The 17,779-nt window shown below is 43.3% G+C and overlaps 1 protein-coding gene across 1 annotated transcript; it reads right to left on the minus strand.

Annotated features, from left to right (window-relative positions):
• Positions 1–1,358: 1,358 nt before the first annotated feature.
• Positions 1,359–17,633, minus strand: qsox2 (quiescin Q6 sulfhydryl oxidase 2). Its single transcript, XM_023809607.2, has 12 exons — positions 17,303–17,633; positions 13,098–13,198; positions 12,749–12,797; positions 12,252–12,357; positions 12,044–12,134; positions 11,612–11,757; positions 10,929–11,072; positions 9,274–9,403; positions 8,348–8,470; positions 7,336–7,486; positions 6,250–6,438; positions 1,359–4,161 (listed from the first exon to the last, which is right to left on the minus strand). Exons 1-12 carry the CDS (start codon positions 17,565–17,567, stop codon positions 3,686–3,688), a joined length of 1,971 nt encoding a protein of 656 aa, XP_023665375.2. The 5' UTR covers positions 17,568–17,633; the 3' UTR covers positions 1,359–3,685.
• Positions 17,634–17,779: the final 146 nt, after the last annotated feature.

Raw genomic sequence — 17,779 nt, forward strand, 5'->3', positions numbered from 1 at the left:
ATAGACTAATCTAATCTAGAAAAAAGTGATTAAAGCAAACCATTAACTGTACATTAACAAAACCTTGTATGTTACTGCGGATAAAATCTGTGAAATATTTCAAATGAAACTCCAACAAATTCTAGCCTATAAAACAGAAGTCTCCAATTACCAGGCTACCATTACTGCTAGTACAGCAGCTTGTATAATCCAGCCAGGAGCTTTTGCAGCAGAGAGTAAGACTTGGACGTTACTGCATTGACAGTTATTATACTGATAGCATAGAGTGACCTAGATCTGAATTGGTGCATGTTTCGACATACTGGAAGACCTGGAAGGGGTCCCGCAACATTTCATGGTCAGGCTGCCTGGTAATACACGAGTCTTATACCCAATTCATCAGTGTATCAGATGGCGAAGGATGCTGCGCTTGCTGGTGGCTGAATACAGGGAGGTAGCAAGTATCCTCTTCGTAGATACCTGCTGACTTCAGTGTGGAATCCTCAAACTGTGGCTGAGGAGAGATATAACACCCAACACTAAAGGACACAAACGTGGAGCGTGATGTGGACATGTGGAAGATGCGATTCTGGGGCTGGCACAAGACCTTGGGAGTCTAGAGTTTCCTCTAAATGCTGCATAAACGCTACAGTAATTACCTTATTAACATTTCTTGGCCATGTGCTCCATAAATGCTTTTAATTTTTCTCTTGAGGAGTTTTGCTTCCCATTCCTGCTCGCCATTGTTCTTTTTTTTGCAAGAAAATCACATCATGTATTGAACCCATTGATATGTTGTCAATTAATAGGTTATTACGGTCTTCATTTTTTGTGCTTCCATGAGCTGATTTTTTTTTTTTTTGCATTTTAAGGTGTATGACAATAATAGAGGCCTAATATATCTGACAACTGAAATGTGTGGAATCGATCTTCCTGTTATTCACAGTCTGCCCTTTTCTCACATGGATGTTGGGAGGCCCAACAAAGAACTACTTTAAGTTTGCTCATTGAATCTCAGATATCAAAGGGATATGGAAAACATTTGGAAAACTCACTTGTTCTTTACTTACATTGTTCATTATCTTGTTTGATATTTGCGAAGATCATTGAATATCGGCAAATGTAACCCCGAATACAAAGACGATCAAAACCCAGGATGCCTTGACTTCTCCAGTCTCCTGCTATGACTAATGCTGCATTTTTACTCTTCCATAAAAAGTGAAATTTATTATAAATGTCATCTAATAGACATGCATAAGCAGAAACTTCTATAAATTTTCTGTGGTGACCAGCAAGCAATAAGACAAAAACGTTATAAATACATGGAAAGATACATCAGTTAGTTTTGCATTGGTTTGAAAGGACAGACTGAGACCAGACACTCTTGCATGTTTTAATTTCCAAATCACAGTAATCACACATCAATTTTATACAAAAATCCTAAAAGTCCACTGAAATAGGAAACAACTGTACAGGAAGAAATGAAGAAATTAATTTAGTGAAAAATAAATTACAAAAAAAAAAAAAAAGATTCTACTCAAAGCAGGTAACTTGAAGCAGCTCCAAAAAGGGCCACCTGACAACCAGCAGGAGAGGGAATCTGCTTTATTCTCCTCTTAGAAACAACCAAATGAACTGAGAGCTCCATTGGAAGCGGAGCGCAGGGCAGGTCTGTGCTGCTGACACTAAACCCATTCATGCAAATAAATCAAGATTCACATGTGCGAAAGAGGGGCCAGTGTAGTACTTAGCACTGACTTGAAGTACAAGGTCAGAAATCAAACCATTCCTCCTACAGAAAAAAGGTACACATTTAAACTAGCACCTTAAATTAAACATCCTAAAATTTCTCTGCAGTCACACCAAATGCAGGTGCCAAGCCGTTCAGGAATGACAATGTTTAAAATACATTATTTTCTTTAATTTTAAAATAATTGTAGGACAAATCAAATGAAAATACATTCAATTCACTTACTATAATCATTTACATATTGATAAAAACAAAGCCTTTTTGCTTATTAAAAAAATGGAATAAATACTATATTTAAATGAACCTTGATTGAAAACTGAAGACCTGACTTATGGCTTTGCCTGCAGAAATTCTTAGCAATGTTTCTAGTGTTTCATCTGAGATCAGACAGGTCCTGCCATGTTAACAAATAAGCAAATGCCATTTGAAAAAAAAGGAAATAACTTTCCAGAATGTCTCACTAACCAAACCAGCCTCTTAGAATTGGATCCAAAATCAGGCCTATTCAGAGGTGGCAGTTTTGAATCATTATATTAAAACTACAAGAAACCTAGTGTAACCACTGTAACAGTTCTTGACGGCGCACACACTCAGGTGTGGTTACAAGAAAAAAAATATATATAAAAAATATCTTCAGTATGATGGATTTAACCAAAGCAGCAGAGGCCGCTGAACAGCAGTGATAATATTTGCAAACTTCATTTTATCACCGGAATAACCGCTGGACCTTAAATACAAATTACACTTCCCAAAATATTCATTATCTTGTCATAAAGAAGTCCTCTTATAAAAATAAGTATACTCATAAGGCAGCCAGATCAGAAATATTCAAGTTCACTTAAACTAGATTTTGTTTTGCATTGCAAGCTTTAAATAACATCTGCAAATAGTTTTTAAGAACATGTTGAACAAACTATCCATCCATCTATCCATCCATCATTCAATTCCTTATCCTGGACAGAGTCACAAGGGGCCCAGAGACTACCGCAGTCAGGATAGGACACTAGGTATGGGGTATACCTGGAAGGGGTGCCGCCGCCCCACCACCCACCACACACACACACACACACACACACTACAGTCGATATAAAGACAGTGACTAGACCAACTGCTGTCTTTGGACTGCAGGAGAATACTCATGTGACATAGGGAGAACATACAAATTCCACAAACACAAAATTGATGTGGGATTCAAACCCAGTCCTGGAGATGAGCGGTAAAAGTGCTATCCGCCAAGTCACCATCCTGCCTACAGGTTAAACAAATTACACTAAAATTACATTTATGGAAAAGTGGTTCAAATTATTAACCATTAACACATTATAACTTTTGAATGCTTAGGACGAACAGTAAGGTAATGCGAACCGAAGACCGTCATGCCTATCCGATCTCAGCCACTGAAGGGCTTTCAAAGCCAGCACAAGTCAATCTGATCCTTAAACCTCACATATTCTGTTGTGCATGTGGACCATGATTATCTATGTCTTGATAGATAATCATACTACTAATGGCTCAAGAGAAATTTTTGGAATTCATATGGCACATATATAAAATATACAAAATGATTATGTTATGTAGTGGTTCAACTGTTAGAGCAACTGGCGGAAAAAGAAACGAAAAAGGGAGATGCTGTAATGAGGGGCATGGTATAATTACTACCATTTAAAAACTACCATTTAAAATTTCATCACAAATATGAGATTCTCACATAATATTCTTCAAAATGAATCATTTTACACTTCCCATATTTATGTCTTTCTGAATCAAAAATTTGCTGAATGTCCATGACTGTCAACTGAAACTGTGACTACAGGAGGGGTTATGAGGTATCCTGCTGTAGCTTCTGGAAAACCCGTCAAGTCTCACTCACTTATACTGAAATCCGCTTCAGCTGCTACATTTGGTTAAAAAAATGAGAGGGTGGGGTCCCGGTCTCCCAGCCCCCTGGACCGTGTGCTACACGTAAAGACGGCTGTGCTTCAGCTTCCAGCGCTTGGACCGCATGCGAAAGAAGAAGAAAACCACCATGAGGAAAACACAGGAGAGTGTGTAGAGGAGCACGCAGAGACTCATGTCCAAACTGGAGAAGCCAAGGACCAGGAAAGTCATGCTGGGCTTGGGTTTTGGCTGGGTGTCCGCACGCACCTCTGCATGCACGGCAGGGCTGAGCCTCAGGACGGGGGCGTCCGTCTGGTCAGGCGGCCGCCGCCGCTCGTCTGCCTTCCTGCTCTGGCCCGCCAGTGGCTCCAGACCGGCGTAGCCCATGGCGTACTGTGGGGAAATGTTAGAGGCTCCATAGTGTTGCTTTAAGAAGTCCAGGACGCGTTCCTCGTTCCAGACGTGAAGGCCCTTCTGTTCCTCGTGGCAGGCCGGGCAGAGGTCTGGGGTGGGCCACTGACTCTTAGGGGAGTGCGGGTCTTCACTCAAGGTACCTGAAAACACAAAAAGGGCAGTCAACAGTGACTTAAAGTGTGTACATTTCAAAGAAAATAAAAGTTTTATTTTTATATATAGACAAAAATTGGTGGAAACATTTCCTTGCAGCACTGCAGAAGAGGCCGACTATGTACAAATCGCAGTAACTGCAGCAGCCACAGATATTGCCACCTGTTGCTTCAGCAAAGACTTATAATTGCATGGGTATATGATTATGGAAGTGACAAGGTGTTTCTATGCAAGGAGATCCCCTTCTCGGACATCAGGCTTGCATTGTATGCATGTCTCGATCAATCACAGAGCTTTCCAAGCAGCCTAGTGCATGGGATGAGGGCACAAACTATCCATCTCATTTCCTAGCCTTCAGCTAGAAAATGCCGTCAAAGCAGCATCCACCTGCGTCTGAAATGGCCAAGTGCAGTGCCACTTAAAAGCAGCGTCCACCCGCGTCTGAATTGGCCAAGCGCAGTGCCATCAAAGCAGCGTCCACCTGCGTCTGAAATGGCCAAGCGCAGTGCCATCAAAGCAGCGTCCACCTGCGTCTGAAATGGCCAAGCGCAGTGCCATCAAAGCAGCGTCCACCTGCGTCTGAAATGGCCAAGCGCAGTGCCATCAAAGCAGCGTCCACCTGCGTCTGAAATGGCCAAGCGCAGTGCCATCAAAGCAGCGTCCACCTGCGTCTGAAATGGCCAAGCGCAGTGCCATCAAAGCAGCGTCCACCTGCGTCTGAAATGGCCAAGCGCAGTGCCATCAAAGCAGCGTCCACCTGCGTCTGAAATGGTCAACCGCAGTGCCATCAAAGCAGCGTCCACCTGCGTCTGAAATGGCCAACCGCAGTGCCATCAAAGCAGCGTCCACCTGCGTCTGAAATGGCCAACCGCAGTGCCATCAAAGCAGCGTCCACCTGCGTCTGAAATGGCCAACCGCAGTGCCATCAAAGCAGCGTCCACCTGCGTCTGAAATGGCCAACCGCAGTGCCATCAAAGCAGCATCCACATGTGTTTGAAATAGCCAGTGGAGGTCCCATCAAGGTAGGATTCACCTTTGTCTGGCCAACAGTGGTCCCATCGAAGCTGCACAGAATCATGAAAGCAGAAACCATGGAGAACTCGCATAAAGGAAGCCAGTACTTTGAGATGCTAATGCTGTGACACAAAGGTCAAAAGCAGGGTGCAGTCACTGGACAGAGCACACAATGGCTCTTCAGTTAGGCCCAGGGCTTTCATGGCCCAAAGTGTCCCTTGTGATTTGCAGTGGTCTGACACCAATAATTGTCCTTCTAGCTCTCACACCTACCCTGGGGTCAAATTGACCCCAAAGGCACATCAGGTGACTTCTCATAGTAACATAATTATTGTAGAAGCGTGTAAGAGCTAGTGCTGGCTGTATAAGCTAGCCAGGGAGATGCTCTGTAGCCGAAGCTCCTGTATGACGGATGCGATTAGCATACTGTAGCCAGAACTGTGTGAGAAGGATCTGTAGACGGATTTCTCTTGCATCTTCTGCTGGGTATGCAATTTTTTGACTTTGCAGCTGCAGATCCTGAATCGAGGACAAGCTAGTTTCGAACTTTGTGAATATTACTTTAACGGCCAAATGTGATTTCTGTGCAGTGTCACTGCCCAGGATGAACGGGATTACTCAAAAGATATGAAGCCTAGAAGTAATCAGAACAACCCATAAATAAACAGAGATCACAAATAAAGTGTTCTGGAACAAAACCTATAAATAAAAATAACTAGAGTCGCATTTAGTTAGTTTTCTTTTAACGTGTAAGTAACTTTTTGGTAGCGTGCAGAAATACCTACGCACATTCAGTCATTTGCTGTCCAGGTGGATTCTATCACTGGGCCAGGGAGTGGTTCTTTAAAGCCGTCACACTCACACGCTAAACAAACACCTAAGCATTGAGCATAGGAGTTGCACACTCCCTTCTATCTCAGCACATTCTTCCTCTCCACCAGAATCAAAGCTCTTTCCTAAGGGGTGTTAAAACATGCAGGGAGGACTTCACAGACCCAAAGTTACTCATACACTGCCTGCTCTGGGTGTCAAGCTGTCCTGGAGCCGTCAGACTCTTTTACCTGCCAGTCTGTTGTTGACCTGATTGTGTTTTCTCCACAGCCAAAGTATGGCCTCATCCAGGGTCTTGACCTGCTGAAGAGACTCCTTGGCCATCTCCTCGAAGTGCTCGCCACACTCCCGGCAGCCGAAGAAGGTCCGGATGTACCTACGCATCGTCTGCAACACCGCCAAGGGGTCCTCCTCAAGGCCTGGGAGACAGGAGCGAATCGGTCAGAAGAGCCACCAAAAGCTGTTCTTCAAAATTCTTACAGCTGGGGGAGGGAGGACCGACCACTCATGAAAAGAAGCAGACAGATGCTAAAATAATGCTCAGACAAATAATAGAAAATTAAAGGGTAAGAGTTTGCATAAAAAAACCACAATACCGAGTAAGTGAGTAACAGACTAAAAGAAGGATTATAATCTGTGGAGGAAGACCCTAGTAAGGGCTACAGAGAACAAACATAAGACCCAGATTTAGCCAGGGATCTGAAAATAGATGTGCAGCTTAGACCGGTTGATCAGAAAGCAGTCCAGATATAATGCTTCAACCAAATCCTTTTTCGATTCTTAACCATTCCAAGTCCCTAAATGCATCTCTTATAAGACGAAGAGCTCAAAAAAAAAGAGACAAAGATCAAATGCGGCCATCTGTCCAGAGAACAAGTAGGCCAAGCTCAAAACAAACGGGCCACTGTGTTTTCTGGAGGTCGTCTGTGATGGCACATTTTTTGCCTGGATGCCCTTTCACAGCCTGATTTGCAAAAAGTGTAAGAAACATGTGTGAATCAGCAGACTGTTCTAATTATGAATTCAATCATTTCTCCCGAAAACGATCGAACAACCATTGCACAAGTATGCAACTACAAAACCTTTTTCCAAAATGATTAAAGTGACTAAACAATAGTATGCTTTCCATTTCCATTTTTACAGTTTATTACAGTTTATTAATTGCTGACATGTATTTGAGCCTTAGGGGACAGAATCCACCGTGCTCTCTCGTGATTTTGCATGGCTAGTTGCAAAATTTAAAGGAAAAGAACAAACATCCTTGTAACACATAATTCTGCACTTCCACATGTTCCAAACAAGAAGATGATTCTTACCAGTGTTGGCCAAAGCATCAGGCCGAAGGGCTGCCTGTACAGTCAGAGTGTGGAAGAGAGTCCACAAGGAACACGGATACCCCCTTAGCTCCGACTGGCTGCCCTGGCAACCGACCCACTGCAGCTGCTCACTCAGGAACATCCCAGCGATCTATGATGTAAAGACATATGCTTACAAGTCTCTCCCTGCTGACTACAACCTGCAAATAATAGTGTCATTTGTTACCAGCAAGCTGTGCCCTTGACTTACACCACAGGATTACCAGCACTGAAGGTCATTGTCCTTAACCTTTGAGATTTAGGATATAGTCGCACTAGGTGATCCATACAATGCCTGAGCACATTTGACCCAAAAGTCCAGTGTGTTTGACTAGTGTGTTTGCTCCATACTGTGCCTAGATGCACTGCATGCAACTACACTGTCAGGGGAAAAAAAAGTACCAATTTGCACCTTTGCTTGTCACGAGGCTGTACCCTCAAGCATCTGCCAGTTTTACCCTATAGCTGTAGATACACGTACCTTTTAGTCTAATTTAAGGTACAGAGATGAGAATCATCCCCAAGGTACAAACAACATTAATGTACCCCCAATGGTACAAAAATGTTCCTCATAGTCCATTTCTGTATCTCTAAAGGTAAGAGTACCTACAATTGATTCGGCCCATCAATTGCAATACATAGTACCAAACAGATTCCTTTGGTGTAGTATTTGCTGGACAATGACAGTATCTAGGAGCAATTCAGTACAGCACACAAAAAATTGGTAAGCACAATTAAATGAAATTCAATGCGCTGCATCCTCGATAAATCAATAACAGGGTTGTGTGTTATCTGCTATCCTTGTCTATCCAGAGAAAAGCAGCTGCTTTGGATGCACTATGAACTGCAGTACAGTAGAAGCTTTCACACTGTTACATGACACTGTTCTTGTTGATATGCTATGTTGAGATGCTAAATCCAAACCCAAGTCAGACCTCAAGATTGACTCACAGATGAAGCTCCCAGCACTTACTCTCATCTTGTTGTTGACCAGATCTAGGATGGCGTCATAAGGAATCTTCTCAAGGGGCAAACTAACCAGCCACTCCAGCAGAGTCTCCAGCAGCTTCACCACGGACTGGCGACCAGGAAAAAGCTGTGCAATGAGATTTCACAGCTGTTAAAACTATTACCAAAGAAAACACAGATCAGGTAAAAGAGCAAAGATCAATTTGTGATTCTCTAAATCCAGGCTAGTTTGCTATAGCCTAATCCTCACCCACTTAGGCTCAAGTAGATTTTACGCTGCTCATTATATTAATCTTTGACAGACTTTAAGGTTCTGGCATCATTGTGGAACCTGGACATGGGTGGAGGCCCTTTATCCCAAAGCCCTCAGACCCAGGATGCCCTCATGTCACCTTCCTCTCAAAGTAGGCCAAGAACCAGGAGGGACTATAGGCTAGCAGTCTTCAGCAGTGAACTAAGCTTAAGGGTTGGCCCAAAACCCCAGTCCTCCCCCATAGTAGCATATTACAGGGGCTAGGAAGCCCAGTAGGTGGCCAGCAAAGCCAAAGCCCACTTCTAGCCTAATGCCTCAGCCCTCCAGATTAGACAGAGCACTTTCTTCAAAGGAAGGGAGGTCAGAGAGGGATAAGAGCCTTTTACTCTAATTCGCACTGATCTTCATGCCCCCCCCCCCTGATGCTCACCACAAGCACTTCCTCATTGAAATCACATACACATTTCGTCCAAATGTAAGACACCGGCAAAGTTTTCCTTTCTTACTAAATAACACTAACTTCATAATTCTCCTCATCTTTAAAAGTTCAAGAAATAAATTTAGACAGGTATTTGACAGTTGAGTATACAAGGGAAAATAGCAGTGAACCCCGCAACCCTCACAGCTCTAGGAGCTCGGCGAAGCGGCTTTAAGGGGAACCCAAACACAGATGCTACCTTGGCAACCACCGTTACAAAATCTTTGAAGGTCTTCAGCTCGTCTCCAGTGAGGGTCTGGTGGCTGGCCAGCTCGACTCTCAACAAGTAATGCAAACCTGATTCCATGTCTACCATGTACACTTTAGACCTGGGGGGGGGGAAATCAATAAAAACATAGGTTTATGAAGCTAAATCATGCATTTCAAAAATACACTGCCCGGCCAAAAAATAAAGTTGCCATTTGAATTTATATCAGCAAATACTTAAGAGCCAATGACTGGATCATTATTACAGCTCAGCAACACTATGCAGCAATAAAGTGAAGTCAGCTGAGTACCTGAATCTACTGAATGGCCAGGTTACACCTCCATCCATCATAAATGGATGTTTTCTTCTCTGTTGGCATGGGCATATTCCAGGACAAGAATGCCAACATTCTTGGGTTCGAATTGTCAAAGAGTGGTTCAGGAAACATGAGGAATCATTTTCACGCGTGACTTGGTCACCACAGAGTTGTGACCTTAACCTCATTGAAGGTCTTTGGGACGTGCTGAAGGAGGCTTTATGGAGGTTCAACTCACTTGTCAATACAGGATCTCGGTGAGAAATTAATGCAAATATGGATTAAAATAAAGGGTGAGATGTTGCTTAAGCCTGTGGAAACAATGGCATGACAAATGTGCGCCATAATCAAAGCTAAAGGCGGTCCAATGAAAAATTCAAATGGAGACTTTTTTTTTTGGCCGGGCAGTGTATATCCTACTTAAAACAGCAGAACAATTTAGTACTAATATAAAACTCAAGAAAATGACAAAAAATAATGTACTTATTCTGAATGGACTGGTTCTGTAATATGAATGTTTTCCAGAAAAAGCATGATCTCCAAGCTGTCAGTGCTTAAGGGGTTTTTAATTAAAAAATATATGCTGCAATGTCCTGATAGGTAGGTGCCACCATACAATACAGCATGCAAAGAGAGCCTGAATAACTATAAATGTTATTCAGAAAACACAGTAAGGTGGCCCCCTATTGGTGACTTTGAGCATAACAATATTCCTCAGTTGGAAGAGAGGTCCTGCATGGTATCATCACTGCAAGAACTGTGGAGCCTTTAAACATGGAAAAATGCAATTTGTACATATAACTAATGCAGCGGATTTACAACTGACAGAATATAATTGTCTCTGGCAATTAAGACGACAACAATTCAACAACAATTTGTTTGAAAAAAACAAAAAAGACAAAACTACTCCAAAAATGATAAAATGTCATAATAGAATGGGCGCGATTTCAAGGTTCGGTTTGTAAACTAACACCATATATTTAAAGTTCAGATATTATCAAGCGTAAGCCTTAAAAAAGAATGAACATTATTCAAGTATATGTCTGAGAGACAACTCACATATAACCCGAAAAAGGCAGGGCATTTCTAAAAATGTAGCAGTCACGCCCCCTATCAACTCAGCCAGAAGATCACTAATACAACACATGACCAGAAGGTGGCATCAGATCACTTACCCATTTAATGAGCAGCAAGGCCAATTAATATTGGACAACTGACAAGCACCGACATCACTATCGAAAAGTGCAAACCTGCTTGTGACTCTAGACTCTTCTCTATTTAGTTTGCGAGGCGCTAAAGGCAGATGGGAGGAGAGAACGGTTGTGCTCACTTGTCAAAGTCCTTCCATATCTCTGCAGGCTTCTGTCCTTTGCTTCCAGACACCACAACCCTCTGGGCAGAAGAACCCCGCTTCCTGTGCACCCCAGGGAGGAGCTTGAGGTATGAGGAGAAGAAAAAGCGCTGACTCTTCTTCCTGTGAGTGGAGTAGCAGAACTGAAATGGGTCTAGTGCGTACATGCGCAGGACAGCTAGGGGGTGCGTGAAGAGTCAGGTGGTTGGAAAATGACAGATGCAACGATTATCTACAGCTGTAGTTTCATTAATAACTATTAAGGGGACTGCAGCTATACATAGAATTGCCACAGTTCAGGAAGACTTTAGAAGAAATTGTGATGAAGAAGAATTCAATGGCCTGATTCAGAGGATTAATTTCAGTTTCTATACTTGGGGGAATAAAAGGCTAAGTTTTACTGTAAAACTTCTAATCAAGCCATAATATTGGAGTCAAATAAGTCAAAGTGGGGTCAAATAAAATTAGTATTCAAACATTTTCCAAAATAATGAAGATTCTCAAGACAGATCAGAAGATTAAAAAACATCTCAATTTGGGTGTGACCTCACATGTCTTAACTATACAGTACGATTAGTCAAGCACACCTCTCTAAAATAACTGAAACTCCCACAACTGGCATGCATCCAGGAAGATGGTACTGGTGTAATCAGGTTACTTACACGTCCATGAGTACATGTGATCCATTGGGGTACAGCAGATACACAGCTGGGACTGAGCTAACACCCAGCCTGTCCAGAAAGGCTTTATCCAAATTCAAGGTTCTCTTCACAGTCATACCCCCATACATCATCAGGTCCAGCATCACCTGAGTCCAAAAAACATTTTAACCAAATCACATCATGTGCGAATGCAGCTTCAAACAAGCCATATTTCTGATGGTTTGTGAAATGGTCGTGCTAAATGTGCAGTCTTCAGTGGAGAGTGTCAAAGGGCGAATGAAGCGGCGAAAACCCAAACAGTAGCAGAGTCGATGACAGGGCCTTTAATGGGTCCAGGCCTGAAGTTACAGCTAAGTCTCCTGCTGTTATTTTAAGTGTATCAGCACAGAGACCCAGAACCTACAAAACAAACAAAGAAAAACAAAACAAAACCTCTCTGCCAATGTAAGAATCTTCTTCCTCTATGATGACGGCAGTGTAGTGGTCAGCTTTCTGCCCCACGAGAGAGAGGATTTCAGCCGACCTGCAATCGGAAGCAGAGGGTACGTCTGACATCATGGAGATGGTGTCCCATTTCATATCTATCCATTTAGCATTTGAATATTTAGGAGAAGGATGTATCAATTCAAGCACGTGGTACCTGGAGGGCTCCAGAGGGGGGCACTGTGGAGGCCAGACCTCCGGCGTGTGGTTCTGGAGGAAATTCACCATCAGCTGCCTCACAGTTTGCAGTTCCCTGTCTGGCCCTGTGGTGGAAGAAAATTATTTGGCAGTGACAACAATATCCCATCAAGGTACCAACTTTATTCATCTCACTCCAGTTGGATTCAATCCAACTCCAACATGGATTCAGTGTCAGACAAAATAAGTAGTACTATTACATTATTGCAGTGCCTCATACAAGAAACTCTATTCAACCCTATATACAAAGCTTTGTGGTCTAGTCTTTATCCATTATATTAAATTATCAAAAGAAAGCAGTGTTATATTATATAGTTTAATGGGAGCCAATGAACGCAAAAGCAGTGACACTTCTGGGGGGATTTGACGTACAGTATAATGGATAAATCTTTCAGTAGAAACCAAACATCTAGGCCATTATCCACTTGGCAGAATATATTTTATAGAGACACTCACCCTTGAAGGCTTTTCCGATATCAAAAGTGCTGCTACGTGCTTTGAAATACTGTGGGAGATTAAAAAATAAACCCATTAACAGCAACATCTTAGAAAGCAAAACACTGAAATAAAAAACACCCAAATCATTACAATGTTATGAGGGAGAATCAAAAAGTAACAAGACCTTTATGGTTACCACGGCATTTCCAAATTGCCTGTATTTTAACCTCAGATAATTTTTTTTCACTTTTTACTACTAGGTACCAATGTAACTGCAAGAACAGAAGCCACATTTTTCTATCCACAAAAATACAATGAAATGAGCAGATAAAATGGTGACAGGCACATGTCCATGTCTAACACATACCCTGAAGGTCGGGTAGAAGTGAATGCCAAACTCTTTACAAATATCAAAGTTCTTTTCATCAGCACAGTCCAGCACTCCTATTCTTATGGCCTGCTCCCAGTCTATAAATAGGGGAAAAAAAAACATACAAAATATTTACACAGAAGCTGAAGGCAATAGAAAACATTCCTGAATTTATGTTTTCTCCACCAAATGTGTGCACAGAGAAGAATAAGTGACATACACAAGCAAAACAAAAGCAGTCCAAACACAATCTAACCGGAACATGTCTTTCTCACTAATGGAATCCCTGATATATGAGCATCTGCTGTGAATGAGACAGCCGGCACTGCTTTCATTGCATTTATTTATTTAGCAGATGTTTTTCCCCCAAGGCTACGTACAAGAGAAGTGAGCTTGGCTCTCACAATACCACCAGCTTTTTGAGCAACTTAACTTACAGTCAGTCTGATCAGCCTTGCATTTGCTTGGTTGTTGGTTTGTCTCCCCTTAGCTCTGTAAATGTATAGTTCACATATTCTTCTGGGGTTTTGCACAGATCTCTTCCCACAGGAAATGCTATCCCTACATTGGACATATATGAGTGTGTGCGAGTGCGTGCCACCCAGGGTGTTTCAGGACCTCGATGTCTGGTGTAAGATCATTAAAAATCTAATAAAAAAAACAACTACAAGAGCCAATACAACAATGACTACAGATAATGAACACAAAAGGACAATATTATAAATCACGGAATTACATAAATACAAAAATACCAAATTAAAATCTGATCCCATATCTACAATTTTAGTTGTTCATTATACTGTTCAGCATGCAAATCGTAAAAGCCTTAAGAGAAGACCTTTGCAACAATTTGTAAAACTGTAGCACTATTCATACAAGGGACCAGAATGAACAGAATTCCACAGTAGATGGGTTCATATGAAACTCTGCCCTTTACTCTGGAATGGGGAACAATGAGGGATCCAACTGACAGGCAAGCTAGGCAGGAGGCTTACGGAGCTGGCTGTTAGTGTTTACGATATAGCGGTTAGCGGTTCGTTAAGAAGCGAGTAGATTTACAGATATCTCTGCAGGCTCATCAGGAAGCATTGCAGCACTGTGTGTTTTCCCACAGTACAGAAGTCGGCAACCCGGTTAGACTGCAATTTCATGCACGTACACAATCAAGGCTTAACAGAGACACTGCAAGCAGGCAAAGCGACAGATGGACAGCTTTTCAGGGGCAAGACAATATGAACAGGCAGAGCACTGGGGTGGGCTTTTTTAAACTAGAAGCTTGGGGCGTGTGGCTGTAGAGGGCCCCCGTGCGGTAACCCTCCACCTGTCCCCCATGCAGAACACACTCCTAACAGAGTGGGGGAATGTACGTCGAGGTCAATGTGGGACAAAGGGGCCAGCTGACCCCGACGGAGAGAACAACAGCTGGCAGGCCGTCACTAGTGAGCCAGCCAAACGACAGCTTGCTCTCACAAAGGCACACAGGAAAGTCTACATGAAGTCTGCAGCAGCCATAGCTCTCAGAAAGAGAGGATTCCCTAGGTCTCCATATCTGTAGAAAAACAAGGCAGCAGTGGACCTGAACCACAAACACAGATATCTAACGAGAGTCAATGCTCTGGTGAGCCCAGCTTCATGAATCTCTGCACTCACAAGAGCAACATCAGAAAGACTAATAAAAATGAGTAAAAGTTCCAAAAATGAAAAAGCAGCAGCAAATTTCCTGAAATGCTTATAAATAGAAAATTCAACTAAACAATTCTAAAACAACTGTTTTCCAAACAAGAAAGTTAGCACTAGGTACTCCTAAGATTCCACCATTGTTACCATTTTCCGACACATATACTTAAGGGGGGGGGGGAAAGGGTGGAATCCCACACAGGAAAGATCACTTAGGGTATCAACACTTAAAGCACCATAATTATCTGAGGAATGCCTTGAGCACAGGGTGTTTGGGTGTCTGGAGGGACAGCAGAGGCAAACCCTACAAGCAGGGACCACCAGATCCCAAAGTCAGCATTCTCCTCAGCACCAACCACATTTTAAGGCAGGGTCCCAGCATTAGCCTCTCCAAGCTCAAGAAAAACACCAGACTCAAGCCTCAAGCCATAAAATTACGCCTCCAAGGCTTTGAAGGCTAAGGACAAAAGGCAGACAAAGCCATTCACAAACGGCTGAAAATACTATATCCAATAATGGCCCTGAAGGAAAATAAAACCTCAACAACAAGCCAGATATCATTGACTGTCTCTCCATGGCCAAACCGGCAGAGCTTTGGACAGTGGATGAGGACTGTGACCTACAATGACCACCTGAGGAAGATGGTGATGCAGGAGGTAGTGCTATCGTTTGGTTCCTCCTGACCCCATCAAAGTGTCCTTGAGCAAGACACTGAACCCCAAATTGCTCCCAGTGTGCAGGTTGGCACCTTGCATGACATCTTCGCCACCAGTGTATGAATGTGAGTGTGGATGGGTGAATGTGAGGCATGTTTTGTAAAGCACTTAAGTACTCGTAGGAGTAGAAAAGTGCTATATAAATGCAGTCCATTTACAAATTATGTTACTGCTGTAAAATACAAGATAAGCATGTCCTGGATGTTTGCGGTCTGCTCTTCTTACTTCATAATACGTTGGCTTTTCTGGGAACTTATCGCAAAAATTTCTACATATATGTGCCTGGATTAAAAAAATATGTAATGAACCAGATATTATTATTCTTACATATTTATTCTTTCATGGGTGGCAGCAGTGATGACAACACTGACGGGGAGACATGACCAGAGGCAGCCTGAGTCATTCCTGGGTACCGACGACCTGCTTTGATGCAAGCGACCCAAGGCGGTACATCAAAAGGCAGGAGTGGGTTATGAAACCTTCACAGCCGCTCGTGCCCCACGGCTGTGAGCGACGGCCTCCACGTGCTCAGCAGCTTTGCTCCACTAAAAGGCAAATGTGAGGCCGCTGCTTCCCACAGGTAATATCATGAGCCCCCCCAGTGCCTCTGCAACTCTCAATCAGATGGAAAGAAGGCCAAGTCCCGCTTCTGTGACCACAGCACGGTCCAGTTTCAGGAAGGACCTCTTGCAGGTCTTTTGATTTCAGTAACAGGAATAAGTCCTAAACAATGATGTGCTGTTTCCAAGTTCAACTATTTCGATTTAATCTTAGTAAGCTAATCATTTGACGTTCCAGCATGCCAGAGCTCTTCATGAGAATGGGAGAGCACAATACTGGGCACTGTTCTTAGTGTATCCGGGGGTTACTGGGGGCAAAAAAGGCAAAGGAGGAAGGTAGAAGGCTAATTATTAAGAGGTTGTCCACAGTACACATCAGTCAGGGGACTATAAATCCTGAATTACAATGACACAAACAAGTACAACACGTCAACCAGTCCCATTGCTATTTATAGAAACTGCAGGACAACTTGATGAGGCATGGCCAGAACGGAATTGAACAGGACAGCTTAATTTGTCCTTCCAGGGACACATCAAACAGAAAGACAGACACTTTCAGCTGTATTAAAACATTAAAACACATTCGCGAACCTTACTTCCCACATATCATCAAATCATCCATGAAAAACCAAAACATCCAATTAATAAAGTTACAAGGACCCAACTTGGGAAGATGACAGCAAAGGTGTTCTCACTAAAGCCCCACGTATGGCTTTAGACACAACCGTAACTCGCGGTCGCAGATAAATAAACACCATACATTTTCAGTAAAATCGATATGAATAAAACCAATCAAAATGCTAATTCATATGTTCATTCGGGCATTACGCCGATTCATACACGAAATAAGCTTCTCCGATTCTCTACAATGTACAACTGAGACGAGGTACAGGGAGACTTTACTGATCAAGTCAGATGCCCGAAGCAGGTGAATGACGAGGCCTTGAAGACAGTGTTTCTCGGGGTGTTGGGGTGTCGGCAGAGTGAAACCCGACAAAGAGGGACCACCAGATCCTAAAGCCGGCGTCCTCCTCAGCATCATTCGCGTTTTAAAGCGGCGTCACAGCGGCTCGTCACCCGAAAGCAACGTTACCATACCCGTTTACTCTGAATGAACCGTTTTGGTCCGGTTACACGGTACAAACGCTGGCTAGCCGGGTTAGCAGCTGGCGTCTGCGTCCGAACATTAGCTCCCGGGCTAACTGGGTGCCCGAAGGCGAACGGCGAGGACTTATCCACGGCCACTCACCTTTTACATCGCCAGCCAGCGCTTTCCAGGTCGTCGAGTACTGGATGCAGTGGCCGCACCACGACGAGTAAAACTGCACCAGCCAAGCGGTGGACGAGTTGAGCAGCGTTTCCTTCAAAGTATCGCTCGACAAAATGGTCAACGGATCTTCCTTCGAGTACAGCCGGCCAGCCTGGACCCGCCAGGACAGCAGCACAACAAAAAGGCATTTTAATGACCAGGCTAGACCTGAAAGAGCCGAACTTCTGCTCCAGAAGCTGGCCATGTCGCTCCACTGGTACGATTATGTGGGGAGAAGCTTTGCTCGGAAACGGCTGCACTGCGCGTGCGCGGTGTCACGTAGCATGGCAGTCGCGTGGCTAGGCGTGTATTGAGAAGACAGTGGAAAGTACATTACCTACATCTATCTATCTATCTACCTATCTGTCTGTGTTTGGTTTCGTGTGTGTGTCACTGTGGTCACTGTCTGTCTGTCTC

This window comes from Paramormyrops kingsleyae, chromosome 2 (assembly GCF_048594095.1).
Source record: "Paramormyrops kingsleyae isolate MSU_618 chromosome 2, PKINGS_0.4, whole genome shotgun sequence".
Classification (NCBI taxonomy): domain Eukaryota; kingdom Metazoa; phylum Chordata; class Actinopteri; order Osteoglossiformes; family Mormyridae; genus Paramormyrops; species Paramormyrops kingsleyae.

Coding starts and splice junctions, on each gene's coding strand:
- qsox2 (XM_023809607.2), bottom strand. CDS start 17,567: ATGGCCAGCTTCTGGAGCAGAAGTTCGGCTCTTTCAGGTCTAGCCTGG. Junction 11,073..11,611: donor TCACATGTACTCATGGACGT/GTAAGTAACCTG, acceptor CTCCACTCACAG/GAAGAAGAGTCAGCGCTTTT. Junction 4,162..6,249: donor GGTCAACAACAGACTGGCAG/GTAAAAGAGTCT, acceptor TTGTGTTTTCAG/GTACCTTGAGTGAAGACCCG.